The 16424-nt window shown below is 39.1% G+C and overlaps 2 protein-coding genes across 7 annotated transcripts in view; one reads left to right on the top strand and one right to left on the bottom strand.

The window, feature by feature from the left end:
- Positions 1–222: 222 nt before the first annotated feature.
- The window catches only part of LOC131677065 (probable G-protein coupled receptor No18), a 138826-nt gene continuing 122624 nt past the window's right edge, over positions 223–16424 (top strand). Inside the window, exons 1-2 of one of the 6 annotated variants that reach the window (XM_058956615.1) lie at positions 225–409; positions 11558–12245. The gene's annotated coding sequence lies outside the window, so the exon portion shown is untranslated. Of the gene's footprint in view, positions 1046–11557; positions 12246–16424 lie in introns of all 6 variants that reach the window. The other 5 variants (XM_058956612.1, XM_058956610.1, XM_058956611.1 and 2 more) reach the window with 5 other exon arrangements.
- On the bottom strand, positions 15640–16104 carry LOC131693738 (uncharacterized). The gene has a single exon (XM_058981854.1). It carries the CDS (start codon positions 16102–16104, stop codon positions 15640–15642), a length of 465 nt encoding a protein of 154 aa, XP_058837837.1.

Raw genomic sequence — 16424 nt, 5'->3', positions numbered from 1 at the left:
TCAGTGCATTGGAAGCGGCGGTACTGAGCAGTGACTGCCGCCAGGCTACTGCATATTACCATGAACAGTATGCAATTACTCTCGTGTGACATCAGAGCGCGTGTGCGGGCGTTCCCGCCAAAACGGTATCTCCTAATAAAACTCACAGCACAACATAGAATCTCTCTCAATCTCCTACTGAACCATATCAATGCTGTCAGTTGGCGTCCGATAGTGCACACGGTGATGCTGTTGGTTCCAAATCAGAAAACCGCCACACCAAACAGGGCCTAGTGGTATCAAGTGGCGAGGACAGTTCGTTACGAACCTTGGACCGGGCTGCACACAAAATCCGGAACGTCTAGCCGAGGGCGATTTTGGCAAACAGTGCGTTTATTGTTTTTGGACTTGCTCAGTGGTTTGCTGCTAAGTGCTATCGAAATTACATGCTGTTATTCACTAAATGTCCTTGTTTCCCGTTGCTACGTTTCACTCGGTGACACATTTCGCTTTTATTGCCTACCGATGGCCGTGGAATCTACTATAATAGTGACTCCCTTGACGCTGACCCGGTTGATTGCAGATTCGAATGCCACCGCAAGTGTCGGCTGTGTGTTTTATAAATAAAGTGGTGACGCGCGCTCACCGGTTGGACCACTATTTGTTGGATATAGAACCGATCGCCACTAGAACTGGCCAGCCATTAGGGGGCACCATTCGCAAACAATAAAGGTGTGAATCTCTTCTCTTCAGTGCGGGTGTGTATCGATCGCTGTGTCTGTGTGTCAGGTGGAAGAGGTTGCGATCATCGTACACGCGGTGCTGCTCGGAGATAAACAAACAATGTCGGTTGGCGGAGAATTAGCGATCGTTCGATGAGCAACAAGCTTCGAAGTGTCCCGCCGCCGGCTACAATCTTCTCGGACAAAAGTGGGTTCCGTTTAAATCGGTGATCACGCTGGACGCGGACAATAGGGTCGGTTAGCTGCATACTGTATATAGAGTGGTTGGTGATAGTGTGATCTGATGGACTACGCGGGGATCGCTTGAAAACCGTTTTCAATAGGTGAATTACAGAGCTTCTTTAATATTTTTTTCATTAACGTTAGTTTGGATGTAACAGAATTCTAAGACACCCCAAATTTTTCGTTTAGTTAGCTTAGTTTTGTACGATTTTTTACAAGAATGAGTCTTTTGTGTTGCTCAGAGATTTTCAACTGGTGGTGAATTCGGTGTAGGAATTGAAACATGAGGGGTGAATTTGTTGTTTATAAACAACAACGTTTTAAAATAGTTATAACTTTTGCTTCATGCAAGGTTTGTTCACAACAAACTAACAATTATAAGTAATATCTTTGAACAGAAGTTTTTGCAATTAGACTGATTCGATTCTGCTGGAACAGTGTTGCCAGGGACAGTTTCTATCAACGGCATATGGAATTATTAAAATCTGAGATAAACTGCCAATTTGAACTGCCTTCGACTATGGTTTCCATACAATTCTCGACAAACATATGATTAGGGCCTAAAAGTCAACTGTCAAAATTCACTTTGAGTGGATATTCCGGACAAACCGTTGCTCTTCAACTCCAGATGTTGCTAGTAAACAAAAGAGAAAAGTTTTCTCTTTCATTAACTGCTGTAAACTCTGTTTGGCCATTAACGGTTTGTCCGGAATTTCCTTTCAAAGAGAATTTTGACAGTTGGCTTTTAGGCCGTAATCATATGTTTGTCGAGAATTGTACTATTGTAGATTAACTAGGACTGCGAGAGAAGCGCCTATCTTGCCCAATACAGGTTTTTCGTGTTGGAAAGAAGTTGAGAATGAAAGCGCTTATTACAATTTAGGTGAACATGACGGTCGGGTCGGGACCTTTTAGATACTTCAATTAAAACCTTCCTCGATGATTTGTGGATTCCCTATTATCCACAATTCACATAAATAATATTTCATATTCTTTGCTGTTCTTACTTCGATCTTCTGGTTCACACAGCCAATATCGGCCATAGCGTTGACTATGCACTATGATGCACTCGGGATAAAAGCCATTTTGCACTTTTGAAACTGGTAGACGATTACTGCACCCAAGTGAAATTTTCGAATACTATTTTCTCACTATGAAAAACTAACCGCTGTTGCGAAACTCGGACTACACCTAACTCGTAAAGCGGTGCGAAACCTGGAGTAAATTGGTAAAATAAAATGGCGGAAGTTTTCGTAAAAAATAACAGTTTTTTTTTCAAATGAGTAAAAAAGACCTTTAATTGAAAAATTATCTCGAAAGCTCAACGTAGGGGTTAGGTATTTTATACATAGAATGTGTGTGTGTGCAAAGTTTGAAATAAATCGGTTAAGTAGTTTTTGAATGGCAGTCAACACCGCAAATCGTGTTTTTCCAAAGACGTTCTATACGAAAAGCTTCGTCGCCGAGTTGCTTCTCAATATTTTTGCATAGGAAAATTACAGGATGTTATTGAAATGATACATTAAAATGTACAAAAGTTTTGATCAGTTCGCTTCACTCAAATTTCTAAAATAATCGCAAAAAACCCTTACTTCTCCCTTAATCGATTGATACCCAAACAAATAAAATTAATTCATAAATTACAATGCAATTATCGTGCAAACTTAGTGCATGTTCTGCAGCATTTAATTTTATATATAGAGGTTTCAATGTGGAAATATAATTCAACAAATTACAATTCGAATAGTTTTACTTTGAAATATAAAGTAGTATACATCGCCATCCTGTTTTTTGCATAATTTAAAACACGTTTAAATCTGTCTTTTAAATACATAGAGCAGCACAGATCCTAAAACTGACAAACATAATTTTGAGTCCAGTAACGCTTAAGACATGAATCTTTAATCACAGAGAACAGACATCCATGATCGAACAAAAATATTTACAAAAAACGTATGTAAACATTTGAATTAATATACGACAAACACTAGTGCCGCCACTCCAACTTATCCCAACTATCCGTCAAATCTATTCCGGAACCGGTTCAAAATCCTGAATGGATTCAGTATGGAATCTTGCTCAAAGAAAACAACCGATTCCGACTCTATCGGTTGATGCATTTGAGCTGGAATTCATGCTGGAAGTCCGAACCGGTGCCGGACTAGTTTGACTGGGTAGAGGAATAACCGCTGTCAATTCTGTCGAACTCAGCCACAAAAAAACATGACGACAGTAGCGCACCTACCGCAACTACCTTCGAAACAGTTAGAGATTTTAGTTGAATGCTGAAGATGGACGTCTTTTCTCTGTGATTTAGATCTATTGTGGTAATGTGGCTGTTTGGCTAGTTTTTGTTTAACCCTTTCATGTTCAACTTTGTTCTAGAGCATATAGGATTTTAAAACTATTTTTACTTAAGACTGGGGGGGTCAAGAAACACGAAAAACCTATTTTGATCAAGTTAGCTGCTTCCCTTGCAGTGCTAGAAGCTGATCAATTTTTATCGTCCTCTGCTCTATGCAATTTGTCTAAAATTTTTGCAATAGTCCGAATGCATGGAAAACATAGTAAAGGCACTCTCGATTTTTGGGTTTTATCGATTTTTAATAATATTGCAAGATAACGAAGATATATCAAAAAAAATTTCACCGATAACTGAAAATGCCCCTGGCAACACTGCTTCAGGGGAAGCTTCCCTTTAAGAACGGTTGGTTTCAAAATCGTCCAATGAAGGACGTTCGTTGGACCAATTTGGACAACGTCCAAATAACCGTTCAACGAACGTCCATCATTGGACCCGTGTTGAACGATTTTGAAACAATTTTTTGGACGTCTCAGTGGGTTGGTGATGACGATATCCGGTACGAAATGTACCTCCGATCTGGAAATTCTGGTCAGACACTCTGGATGTTGAAGTCGGCTACGAAGTCATCAGCGAGAACGATTCCGTTCCGGTTCCGCCTTCTGTTGTCCCACATCTCGTGCCGGGTGTTGCAATTCGGTACGATGACGAACTTTGCCTGCCGCCGGTCAGCCTGGCTTGATCGGTTTTTCAACAAGGTCAAAGTACCATCTCGTATGCTAGTTTGTTTTGGACAGTAGGCCGCAATGATGATGACAGGGTCAGGCGATGCAGTTGAGTTTGATAGTTATTAGTAGGCGGCTCACAAATTTCAAAAGTAATTTCCTAAAATCACAGTACTTTGTTCCCGTAACTCCAAAACATCAAATTTTCGGTCATTCGGATACGTCAAATTCGTCTTGTTCGCACTCTACCTAGAGCACTCTATCCTAAACGTGTTTTAAAATCAACAACAAATAGAACGGCGTCGTATAACAGTTTTGAATTTCAAAACTGTTCGAAATTATGAACAAAACACTCTGCTGGGAATATGATTGTTTCAGTTCCAGTTTTATTTTGAAAATCGTATATAAAATAAAATGCTTAAAAGCTGAACATGCTACAACCTTTTTGGGCTAATAAAATCAGGGCAGCTAAAATCAAGTTCATGCTACATGGATAATTTTACTATTCAATGTATTTACCGAAATTTGAAGTTATTTTGACAGTGTCAAACTGTTAAAGCCACCCCAATCGATATGGGGGTAAAAACGATATCGCCTAATGTCAAATTCTGTATGTAGGGATAGAGATGCCAGTTGGCTGCTTGAAACATAAAACTTAGAGCATGTTCAGGAGTGTTTCAGCTCTAGATTCATAATTTTGACAGTTCTATTATATAAAACTGAAAATTTTAAAACTAGAACATGCTGTCCTCAGCAGCAGTTTTAGCGGATGTTCTATTCAGTTTAAAATTCATGTCTCGCCATGCCTTCAGTGTTTCTGCATTCAAATTTATTTTTCCCCAGTCTATCGGGTCTAAGTGTCTATGCTAAAAACTTTGCATGTATTCGAAGTAAAGTTCAAAACGTGTTTTAAATTTAGCAACAAATAGAACGGCGTCGTATAAAAGTTTCAAATTTTGAAACAAAACTGGTCGAAATTATAAAACGAAACGCTCTGCTGGGGATGTAAATGTTTCAGGTCCAGTTCTACTTTGAAACTCCTATATACAGTCGTGATTCGCTGGTTGGACACTTTTTAACTGGACCGCTTTTTAGTTAGACCTCCGCTAGCTGAACCATTGTCCAACTAAAAAGCATCTGAACGTCAAAATCTCGTGTCAAAATGACTTTGACAATCTATCTAACAATCTTTTACGATACTAATGTCTTCTTTGGAGAGTTTTTGACATTTGTCAGTCGGTCCAACTAGCGAATTAAATTCGTTAGTTGAACATAGGCTGTGGCCCAACCAACGAATCACGACTTTAAAATAAAACGCTCCTGAACATGCCCTTATGTCGTTTTTGCTTGTGGCAGAAACTAATTGAGTTTCGGACCCAACTGCTGTCAAACCGTTTGTCTAAAGCCAGTTTCGAACCTAGGTTTTGCGCCACTGCACTGAATACCGGGTTGGGTTCTAACCTGAATAATATTTCGGGTTCGCTCACACCACCGCCACAGTGGCACGACTTAGAACAAAAGGTGGACTTTAGTCCAAACTTTTCCGTATCGGTTCATATAGGACGTTTTTATGTAATTTTGGCACGCTGAATTCGTTTTCGATATTAAAACATTTCAAAAATAAACATTTACTATTCATTAGTGTGTCTCAAAAAAAATTTTTTTTTCTAAATCGTTCTTAAAATTTGTGTATATTAATTTTCGTGTGCTAAATCGTTTTTGATATTAACATTTGCAAAAAAAATTCATTATACATTAGGGTGGCTCAAAAATAATTATTTTGTTGTGAAGGTTCAAAAAAATTTTAAAGACATTTTTGTGCGCTGAATTCCTATGTTGGTTGTAGAAAATAGAAATTACCTTTACTACTTATTAGAATGGCTCAAAAGTAAATATTTTGTCTTTTATAAAGATTTCTTTTAATTGTAATTTTGGAATTTATTTTCCGTATTGAAACGAATTGAAATGACTATATTATTTTTAAGGATCAAATAAGATGTGATCGACTAATTTTGGAACGTTTAATTCATTAGTGGGTTACTTGGTATGAAAACTACATTTTTTTCATTTTCAAAACAAACATTTTGAGCGTCTTAGTGGAATCTTGATTTACATTCACCAATCAACAAGATGGTTAACGATTTTGTTTTCGCAGGTGTGTTTTATGTTGCTTAGATTGCTTATTTCATACCTTAAATTATTTTAATTTATCCAAAATCCTTTTTTCGCGTATATGATTCATTTAAAAATAGTCTTATTTTATTAGGATAATATCGCATGCCCTTAAGCTATATCAGCGCTATGCAAACTCGGAAAGAATAGTCTCACCAAATGACTAGAACTCAACTGTGTTCACTCAATTTGCGTAAGTTAGCAAAAATAGTTCATGAAACATTTTATGACACATTTCAGATGGTTGAAAATATTTACTGAATTTTAAACATTCTTAATTCCTTTACCACTTAAAAACCATACTGCCCATTCGGTTCCTTACTGTTGATCACTAGTAAAAGCCTTATAGATCATGCTCCAAATGCTATTTGAAAGTTGTGCATAAATTAGTGTCATTATTCTAGTCATAAAGTGAATATTCAAATTAAATATCAGTAATAACCATGCGTCTCCATTCACAGTTTTTTTTTTTCAAATTTTGACTGCTTATCGCAAGTTTTCGCAAAACTAGCATAGGCTCATTTTGAAGAGAAAATGAAAAGCTTTCGAATAAGCGTAGTGTGATCGCGGGCATTCACGGGCGTCGTTGTTGTTATCGTTTTAGAAGTTCGAATTCAATAAAAATTCATGACAAACAGTTATCTAAACACTAACTAAACCAACTAGTGACTTATTTTTGGCGATTTTACGATGTAATGTTATCACACGGATAATTTTGGTGAAGTAATGCAATTCATAAAATCAACCGTTTCTTTGAAAAACGAGAATAACCGTATGTAGTTCCTATGGTCAAATAATGCAAAAAACACTTGAGTTATGCCCTTCAAAAAGCTGTCAAAAATTCATTTTGCATTCAAATCACCTAAAATCTCGCGAAAATGTCTCTCATGGCTCAGCTGATACGAGAAAAATACTAGTGAGAATATCGCATAACCTTCATATATGGACTTAAGTCCGGGCTCGTCCCACTGTGCACCGCTGTTTTGCGAGAGAGAAACCAACTCAGTTCCCTTAACCCTTGTGAAGGCAAGCTAAAATCCTAACATTAAAGGGCAAGCCGGGCCTCTAAGGCCCGTCTAAATTCAAGCTCCTTTTTTGCCGTTCTCATATAGAAAGGTTATGCAATCGGTCGAAATTTCGACTTTTTAACCGAGACCCGCAGGGCCAAATCTCTTATACCATTCGACTCAGTTCATCGAGATCGTAAAATGTCTGTATGTGTGTGTATGTATGTATGTATGTATGGATGTATGTATGTGGCAAACAATCTCACCGATTTTTCTCTGAGGTAGCTGGACCGATTTGTACAAATTTAGTCTCAAATGAAAGGTGCAGCCTTCCCATCGGTCGCTATTGATTTTTTTTATTGATCCGACTTTTGGTTCTGGAGTTAGGTGTTGAAGAGTACAATCACACAGCAAATTTCCATAGAAACTGATACCACCATGATGTCCAAATGATGCAATATATATTAAAATATGTGCAACATTACTTGGCTTTGCATGTCTAGATCATTAATGACCCACCGAGGGTACTTCGACCACATTGGCCAGCTATGGCGGTTCTTGATGCCCCGGGGGAACTTACCAAGTTCCTAAGATAATGTCATACCTATCTCTCAGCGAATTCTTTTCCGATTTTTACAAACTTGGTTTCAAATGAAAGGTACAGCATTCCCATTGGCTGCTGTTGAATTTCTAATTGATCCGACTTCCGGTTCCGGAATTACAGGATGATGAGTACGAACACGCAGTAAATCCCGATTTCAGCGTATAAGGCGATGAATGTAAAAAGCTCAATTTTTTTTCCAAAAGGGTAGTACTCGGAAGATCACGTCGACTGTCGATTGGTTCTAAGCTCCATTTCGTTTGAACACGACCAATAAATGTTTCTGGGTTGCTATCAATTTCTTCTGATGCATAACCGGAGTACATATTCATATTTTTCTACATCAGATTCATCATCGGAAGCAATATCATTCACATCTTCTTCCTCGCTTTGCAAATCAATTTCGGAATCGTCTGCTGTTGAATTTGCTCGAATTTCTTCCATTACTTCAGATTCTTTGAGACGATTGAAAACATGGGCATATCGTCTTATAGCCATTTCAATTTTTTGTTGTTTTTAGATCCTACAATTTGAATTATTACGAAAACTATAACAGAAAGAATAGACAACAAATAGACAATAACGACAGAGTTAGGTTATGTTGTATCCAAATAATTGTCAAGTAGACCACAGTGAGTGAAATAAAAGTATTTACCCAAAAAAATATGACACACGTCATTATCGTATGCTATTTCTACATTTCTTATAAAAGAAATGTATAGAATTCGCTTAAACTTTCAAGATTTTTTTCTTAAAAGAAAAGGTAAAAAGATAAAATCAATCAAAACATGAAAAAATTCCTGCTAATATGACGATGAACTCATCCAAATGTTTTTTTCAGATAAATATTAATGTATAAAACCCGTGGTATTCCTAGTAGTAGTAGTAGCCTAGTATTGCATGCACACCGGGCCTGCCAGACCCGGCTTGCCTTTTTGTGCATGTAAAAAATTCAAACATAGCTGCGCATCACTCCATAGATGAAAATTTCACAATTCTTTATTTTTGTTATAGATTTCAAAGCTACTTATCAAAATTTCCATGCCCAAGCTTATACTGCATACACATTTTTTTGTAACTAAAAAATTGTAACGTGCCGGGCCTCTTAGACCCGGTTGCCTTTTTGAGGGTTAAAAACGTTTGCTGGAAACAACTAAGCTGGGTTAGTTTTTTAGGTTCTCAAGCGAAAACGACATAAATCGTATCGCTTGATTTATTTTCTTTGTTTCGTGCGTCAAACGCTTGAAAAAAATCTAATCCGAAAAGAATTCTGAGTCAGTATGGATTCCGCCAGTGTCGAAGTACGGTGATGAGCATATTTTGGGTCTGTTTCTATTATCATCCTAGCCATTTGACGCAGTTGGTTACAAACACGAGCATCTCACCGTTTTCGGGTCATTTGTATTATTATATTCGTTCCAAAGAATAAAGTAAAGCTATCGATGCCAATTTATACGCATTCCATCTACTCCAGGCCGAAAAATTTATGAAATAGTCAGGCATCCTACCTAATAAGGCAGTAATACGCATTGTACCCTACTTGAGTTTTCTAAACGCTACTCGGAACACATCCAGAAATAGCTTCGAAATCAAAAGAAGCTATTGAACTGCTGTTTTTCTCGACATTAAAGGCGCTTATGATTTTGTTTTGATTGATTTGCTTTTACCATAAAGTCAACAAGCTTGGATCTCCTGTTCCGTTAGCATCATTTCTATGTGCTCTGTTATCGCTTGAGGTCCTGCATTTCTTTCATGATAACTGGGTACATTGGGTTAATACAAGGCTCTGCTTTAAGTGTGTTGTTGTATTGCATATACAGCAATTGACATCGAGCTTTGTATCAGAAACGAGCATATACTACACTTTTAGAGAAAAAATGTAATTTTTCGTCTCGCAAGATGCTCATAATAGGACAACAACACTTCATATGAATTTACATTCAAGAACGTGCGATATTTATGTGTCATTTGCCATACGTTATCTTATTCTACCGATTTTTTTTTTCATTTAAAGAGACAACGTATTTTATGTTATCATCTGTCAAAATGGGTACATTTGTATTATCAGACAGAACAATATGTCGCTACGTTGACTACATCAAAGATGCGTAGTTCAATTAGGCAATCCATTAGACGTTTGTTTGACAACCCAGCGATGGGTTCTGTCAACAAGTCTACTTCTGCGAACAGAAAAACTCGTCCGACAAACATCTTTCGTTAATCCGATTCGTTTGATGTAGGATCGAATCAACCATAATGTCGGACGTCGCACCCCTCGGAGTAACGTCAGAATAATCAGCTGATCACAGAGGGGGAACAACTTGACAGCTCCTATACAAATCGTTGAAACCACTTTATTTGGGTCTGTGGGTCTAAAATGGCGGATCAATTTTTATTCAAGAACAATTTCTAAAAAAAGCGTAAACTTGTTCACAGTGAAAATTTTCTTGTTCATTTTTTTTTACTTTCGATAATTCATTTTTGAAGACTTTTTGGGCGTTTGGTGTTGTTTTGTTATAAAAATGCATCTTTATTCCGATGCATTATTTTTAAATGATTCATGATTTTTTGGAATCATCAGCATACAAACAAGCGGCGCTTATACTACTTAGTGAGCACCTTTATTTAGTCTTAAGATATTAGGTAGTAATATTTGTATTGCAATGTAAAAAACACACACAATGATACTGGACTATTTTGCTCCCTCTCCGATAAAAAATGAACTGTCATCACTTCTGATTTTTGTGGAAACCTTTGCACCGTACATGTCGTAGCACCTATCAGTTAGATGCTATACTGTCAGAAATAAACAGTCGAAGTCAATCCTGCCTTTGTTAAATGCGAAGTGAAAAATGATAATCACAAAACTAAATGTATTTAAAGATTAACGACAAACTTTCGAGAATTGTCATATGTGAAAGATATTTCAAGGGCAATGGGAGAGGAAAACTCAAATCAAATCATGCATTTTATACTTTACATTCGGCACAATTTGTAATCCTTAACTTGTTTGTATTTATCTTAAATTATTACGCTGTTTTGAAATGATCATCTTGATTATCTCTTCCGAATGTAAATAAAGAAAACAAGTTCGTAAAAGACGTCACGAAATTATTTTCTCGCATAGAAATTTACAGTATCGCAATTAGTGGACGGCGTTCTATGGTGGCGACATCATTCGAAACACGGTGGTTTCAAGCAACTTAGGCTAAACGTCAAGTTGCGGGAGGGTTGGCTGATCAGAAACGTCTCATGGATTGCCTAATATCTTGACGTGATCTTCGGGTTAAGGGCAGTAACCTAACCTGGCCAAATTCTAGGCTTTAAGTAGTTTAAAAAAACATTTATATGAGACCTTCCCTCGTCCATTGAACTTAGGCTATATAATACTGCAATCCTACATGCGCCCTAGTATAGTTATCGAAAAAGCACTTGAAACCAATCAAAACTACAGACACTTTATGCACAGACTAGCGAAGTGTCAAAAAAGCAACCGAACAAGCCTGACGGTATTGTGTCAGTGGAAGTAAAGAGCGAAGCCCCATGCAAAGCTTATGGAATCTTCCGTGATGCCAGTAAATATTCATGGTTGCTAGTTTTCCTGTTTATGTCCCCGCAAGTCTGTGTAGAAAGTTTCTGTAATCAAAACCACAACTAATTCGGCCAAAAAAGTTGATCGACCCTATTTCCGCTGCTGTTTACATCCACAGTATACACACGATCATCTCTCGCCATCAAGAGTGGAACGACGCACGGTGCGAGTTACAAAAAAAAATTCTCTATTGTAACCGCTCATATCGTTTCAGGTTTGTAGTACGTTTTTGCACCCATTTACTGGCGGAATTTATCGAGAGCGTTGCGTGTTTGTTGTTGTTGTTCGGAAACGTGTTTTGAAGCAGCATTTTTTGCTTCTCATTCAACTGGAAAGAATTAATTGGGCATAAACAGCGATTGTCCCAGCTCCTCGTCCGCCGAAGGCTCAGTTAAAATAATTACGCAACGTAATTAGGACACTGGCGGATATCCTGTGATTGATACCATCCCCGCCAAAAACGATCAAAGGAAGAAAAAGGACGTGCGGTGAATCATAAATTATACGGATTTTCAAAGCGGTGACAGCATTTAATCTGAGAACAGTTCCACGGCGAATGTCCTGCATTTGATTACCCCCATCCCAAAGGGAAAGCAAAATGACAAGAATAAACACCGTCGTTTAAAAGTGAAGTGCAAGCAATTTTCTTACTGGTGGACGCTGGCCGATAGTGGTGCCGGGCTGGGTGCGGTGAAAGTCCGTGCTAGTGGGAATAGTGAAAAGGCGAAATCATAATGTTGGTGTGCTAAGTGGAAACAGACGGAAGCTGGTATCGGTTCCTGTGTTGCCATCAGAGAAGAGCTGTCACAGTAGAAACTTCGCAGTGTGTTGCGGCAAACGACCAAAGTTGCTAAAAAGGATAAGCAGCAAAGTGCTACGTGGGATTCCGCCTCATTTTATCTGTAAGTGGTCCATTCATAAAAGTTTAAATTAGGAAATATGTCGTTCGGTTTATTCAATCTGGTATTTGCTGTGATGTTTGGTTATGTAGTGAGAATTTTAGCCTATGGTTGACGCGTCGAGATCGTCAAGTGTTAATAGCTAGATCTTGAAGTGTATCAAAAGCGGTATACATTTGCATGATGTTGTTAATAGATATTCTCAATTCAATTGTGAAGAAAGATTTTTTGTGATATTGTCTAAGGAAAACTAATAATTTTTTTAGGATCTATTATTTTAACTTCCAAATAAGAATAAAGCATTTCATAAATATTAAAATGTAAATATTTGCTAGAAAATTGCAACTTTGTTCAAGATTTATTTTTTCAGTGAGCTTGTCCCAGATACAGGGATCACAGCGACTGGGACCACTTTGGTTCGAAAATGTCGGAAATAGCAAGATTCCGGAATATGTGCAAACTGCCACAAGTTAATCCAGTACCATAGTCTCATAAAGCATACACCAAAAACCTGCGAAATCGATTGAATTCTGTCAGGTTACGGTAAACAGGATGACTACCATAGTTATATAACGAAAAGTTATTTTGAAACCGGCGGTAGCAGCAGTGAAATAAATTTTCTACCATTCCATCCGATGGAAACGCAAGTACGGATATGCAGCGCTACAGACAGCCGAAAGTATGAAAGGATCTCGTTAGCACCAACAATGTACGTCAGATTGTGCTTCACTGAATATTGCAAAAAAAATCCAGCCATAGCAGTTATATTCAATCCGGCAACGTTCGATTTGGCAGTAAACAAACTTCACAATATATCCAGCGAACCGTTTATTTCACTGAAGCAACTATCGAAACAAATTACGATTATTGTCATGGTAGAAATCGTTAAAAAAAGGATTGGTTCCGGATCCTTCACAAAAGGACCACGTGGACAAAAACACCTATTTTTGATCCTTCCTTCTCCTCCGTGGATAATTCCTGTACGCTACCCATGCTCGCATGAGGTCCACGTGGACTTCTTGGAGTACAAAATGGCAATGAAGATCGATTTTTGAGTTAGATCTCTTCCATACAAGGAACGCGCTTTCTGTATGGCTTCATGTAGTAAATCGTCATGGCAAGGTCGTCGTCATATTGAATTTAAATGTTGCACCCAATATAAATTTTCGGCCCCAAGAAATCTTTTCCGTTAAAAATAACCATATTTCGTGGTTTTACAATAAATTATCGCGAAAAGCTCGGCTCCATGAATTTTGGTTCAAGATCTTCGCCGTGTCTAAGCAACATATTGCATGGTTAAAAATAATAAACAGTCATGTAAAGCCTGCTATGTTGGATTTAGGTCCACCATGTTGAATCTTTGTATTGCAGTGGATATCAATGTTAGATTTCTCATGCAAAATATTTAAATTTGAAGTAGAATATTTCAAATGTTTCAATACAGGGGCCTCGTTTCAAAAAAATTATGCTGGTATAATTTCCTAGTCTTTGAATGCGTATAACTTTCGCTGTACTGACAAAAATCACTACCGTTATGCGCTATGAGTAGTTTTGAATAAGCGTGCAGACATAAACTAAATCAAAAAGAATCTATTTTCAATAATAAAAGTAGCAAAATAGTTTGGAAGATTTCAGCAAAAGTAAAATGTGTCACGTTTCGTCTTTGGTTCCCCCTAAGAACGGTTGGTTTCAAAATCGAGAAAGACGTTCGTCAGACCGACGTTGGACGACGTCTAAATAACCGTTCAACACACTTCCATCACACTTCACAGGAACAAGAAGACAGCGAGCATGGTGGATCGACCAGATAGAGGACGACCTGCGGACCCTTCGAAGAATGCGAGGCTGGCGACAAGCAGCAATGAACCGAGTGGAGTGGAGACGGCTTCTGTATACAGTAAGAGACAACAAGGCTCTAGCCTGAACGGTAAGCTAAGTACACTTCCATCGTTGAACCGGTGTTGAACGAATTTGATACCATTTTTTGGAGTTCTCAGGGTTGGACGGACAATTTATCGACGGAACCTTACCGGGGGGTCTTCTTGTTCCTGTGGCGTCGCCCTCAAGAACCATCTTCATCGGGTCGTCGTCCGACATTCTTAAGACGTGCCCAGCCCACTGTAATCGTTCTATTTTTGCGGTATTCGCGATGGATGGTTCTTGCAGCAGCTGATGGTTCATTCGCCTGCGCCACGTTCCGTCTTCCATCTGCACGCCACCATAGATGGTACGCAACACCTTTCGTTCGAAAACTCCAAGGACGCATTGGTTCTCCACGAGCATAGTCCAGGTTTCGTGGTCGTAGAGGATCACCGGTCTAATCAGCGTCTTGTAGATAATCAACTTCCTTGCGGTGGCGAATTTTGTTTGACCGTAGCGTCCTCCGGAGTCCAAAGTAGGCCCGATTTCCCGCCAAGATTCGTCTCTGAATTTCTCTGGTGGTATCATTGTCGGCGGTGGTGAGCCCGAATACACGAATCCATCGACCATCTCGATTTCGTCACCGTCAATCCGAACTCGGGATGGGAGGTTCACATTGTCTTCTCTAGAACCTAGAATCGACGGAACCAGACCAACGAAAACACGGATACTCCGAACGAAACAAAGAATTATACGACCGCGCACTTTGAACAACGTGTTTTTATTTCGATGAACTCAGCGCAACTAACAAACGTCGAAATGGAACAACATATTTATGTTTTCACTACAGATTTGTATTCGCGCATAAACGCCTGGCGCAACATCCGGAAAGGGCACAACACTCCTCCTCGTGAATTTAACACCGAGTCTCTTTAACGGCCTCCTCCTCGATCGGCACGATTGCCAATACCATCTTTTCAGCGAACCTCTTGATCTAGGTTGACCGTTGCGGTTTGGTCAAGATATCCGCAAGCATGTACTCCGATGTACAGTATTGCAGCCTAGGGGCAGATCACTCTAAGAATGTATAACAAATTTGCATCAAATTAGAAAAAAATGCATTTAATTTCCATTTTTGCATCAGCTTTGCACTCCCTCGCAGAAAAGTTTGTTTAACAAACGTCCTACGATGATTCACTTTGTTCGACGTTTTGTTAAATGTAGGGCTAGTTTTTCTGTAGGGTTTTGACGTCTTACACGCAACGCAAACAACATTGCACGCAAAGTAAAATACATTATGAATTTCTATTTTGATGGAAATAAATGCATTTAATTTCGCTGATTTTCAAAAATGCATCACAAGTGATCTGCCCCTAGATTGCAGCTCGATATCGTCCGATGAACAGGAGCTTGTGGTGAAGTGATAGTGCGTGTCTATGTGCTTACACTTTTTCATCTGCTGATCCAATGCGACGAAATCTAGGCAACTCCTGTTATCCTCAAAGATGATTGTCGGTCGTCGATGTTTCTCGTTCAATTAAGCTAGTAAACGTGGTAGACAAACAACTTCGCGCGTAGCCTCTGAGAGGACTACATATTTAGCCTCCATGGTGGACATGGCCACACAGCTCTGCTTCCAGCTTACCCAAGTCACGGTCGCTCCTTTTAAACTGAACATGTAGCCAGTACAACATTTTTGATCCCTACTATCGCCCGCCCAATCGCTATTGCAGTATCCTGACAGCAGTAGCTCACGTCCACTCCTTCCAAGTGTCAATCCGTAGTCACCCGTGTGTATCAAGTAGCGCACCATGCCCTTCGCCTCGGTCCAGTCGGTCATCGACGGGCAACTAACTTTCCGACTTAAGATTCCGACAGCCACTGCGACGTCTGAACGGCTGCTGACGGACAAGTACAGCAGGTAACCGCTCAACTTGTGGTATTCCTCGCTACTCTCTATCTTGGGGTTATCCTCGGTCACCTTGTAGTATCCCGGATCCATTGGGTACTTCGATCCTTTAGCGTTGTCCAATCTAATCGTGCCACCACTCTTGATGAAAGCACAGCAAACTTCAGATGTCACCTAGCCTTGTAATCTTGAGTCGCTCCTGCAACACTTGCTCGACCTGGTCGATTTCCTCCTCCTGGTGCACAGGACCAACCAATACCAACAGCAAATTATCAACATATATGAGCTGATGCATCCACCAGAGCTTGGAAAACGAATCAGCTGAAAAAGAACGAACACTCTTCATTCGATCTTCGCTTCACGAACATACACCCTATTGAACCATTCACCACTGAGCTGCGGAGTTGACGGCT

Source organism: Topomyia yanbarensis, chromosome 1 (genome assembly GCF_030247195.1).
Source record: "Topomyia yanbarensis strain Yona2022 chromosome 1, ASM3024719v1, whole genome shotgun sequence".
Lineage (NCBI taxonomy): Eukaryota > Metazoa > Arthropoda > Insecta > Diptera > Culicidae > Topomyia > Topomyia yanbarensis.
The sequence above is the reverse complement of the archived record's forward strand: the minus strand, read 5'-3'. Positions and strand labels throughout refer to the sequence as shown.

Coding starts and splice junctions, on each gene's coding strand:
- LOC131693738 (XM_058981854.1), bottom strand. CDS start 16,104: ATGGATCCGGGATACTACAAGGTGACCGAGGATAACCCCAAGATAGAG.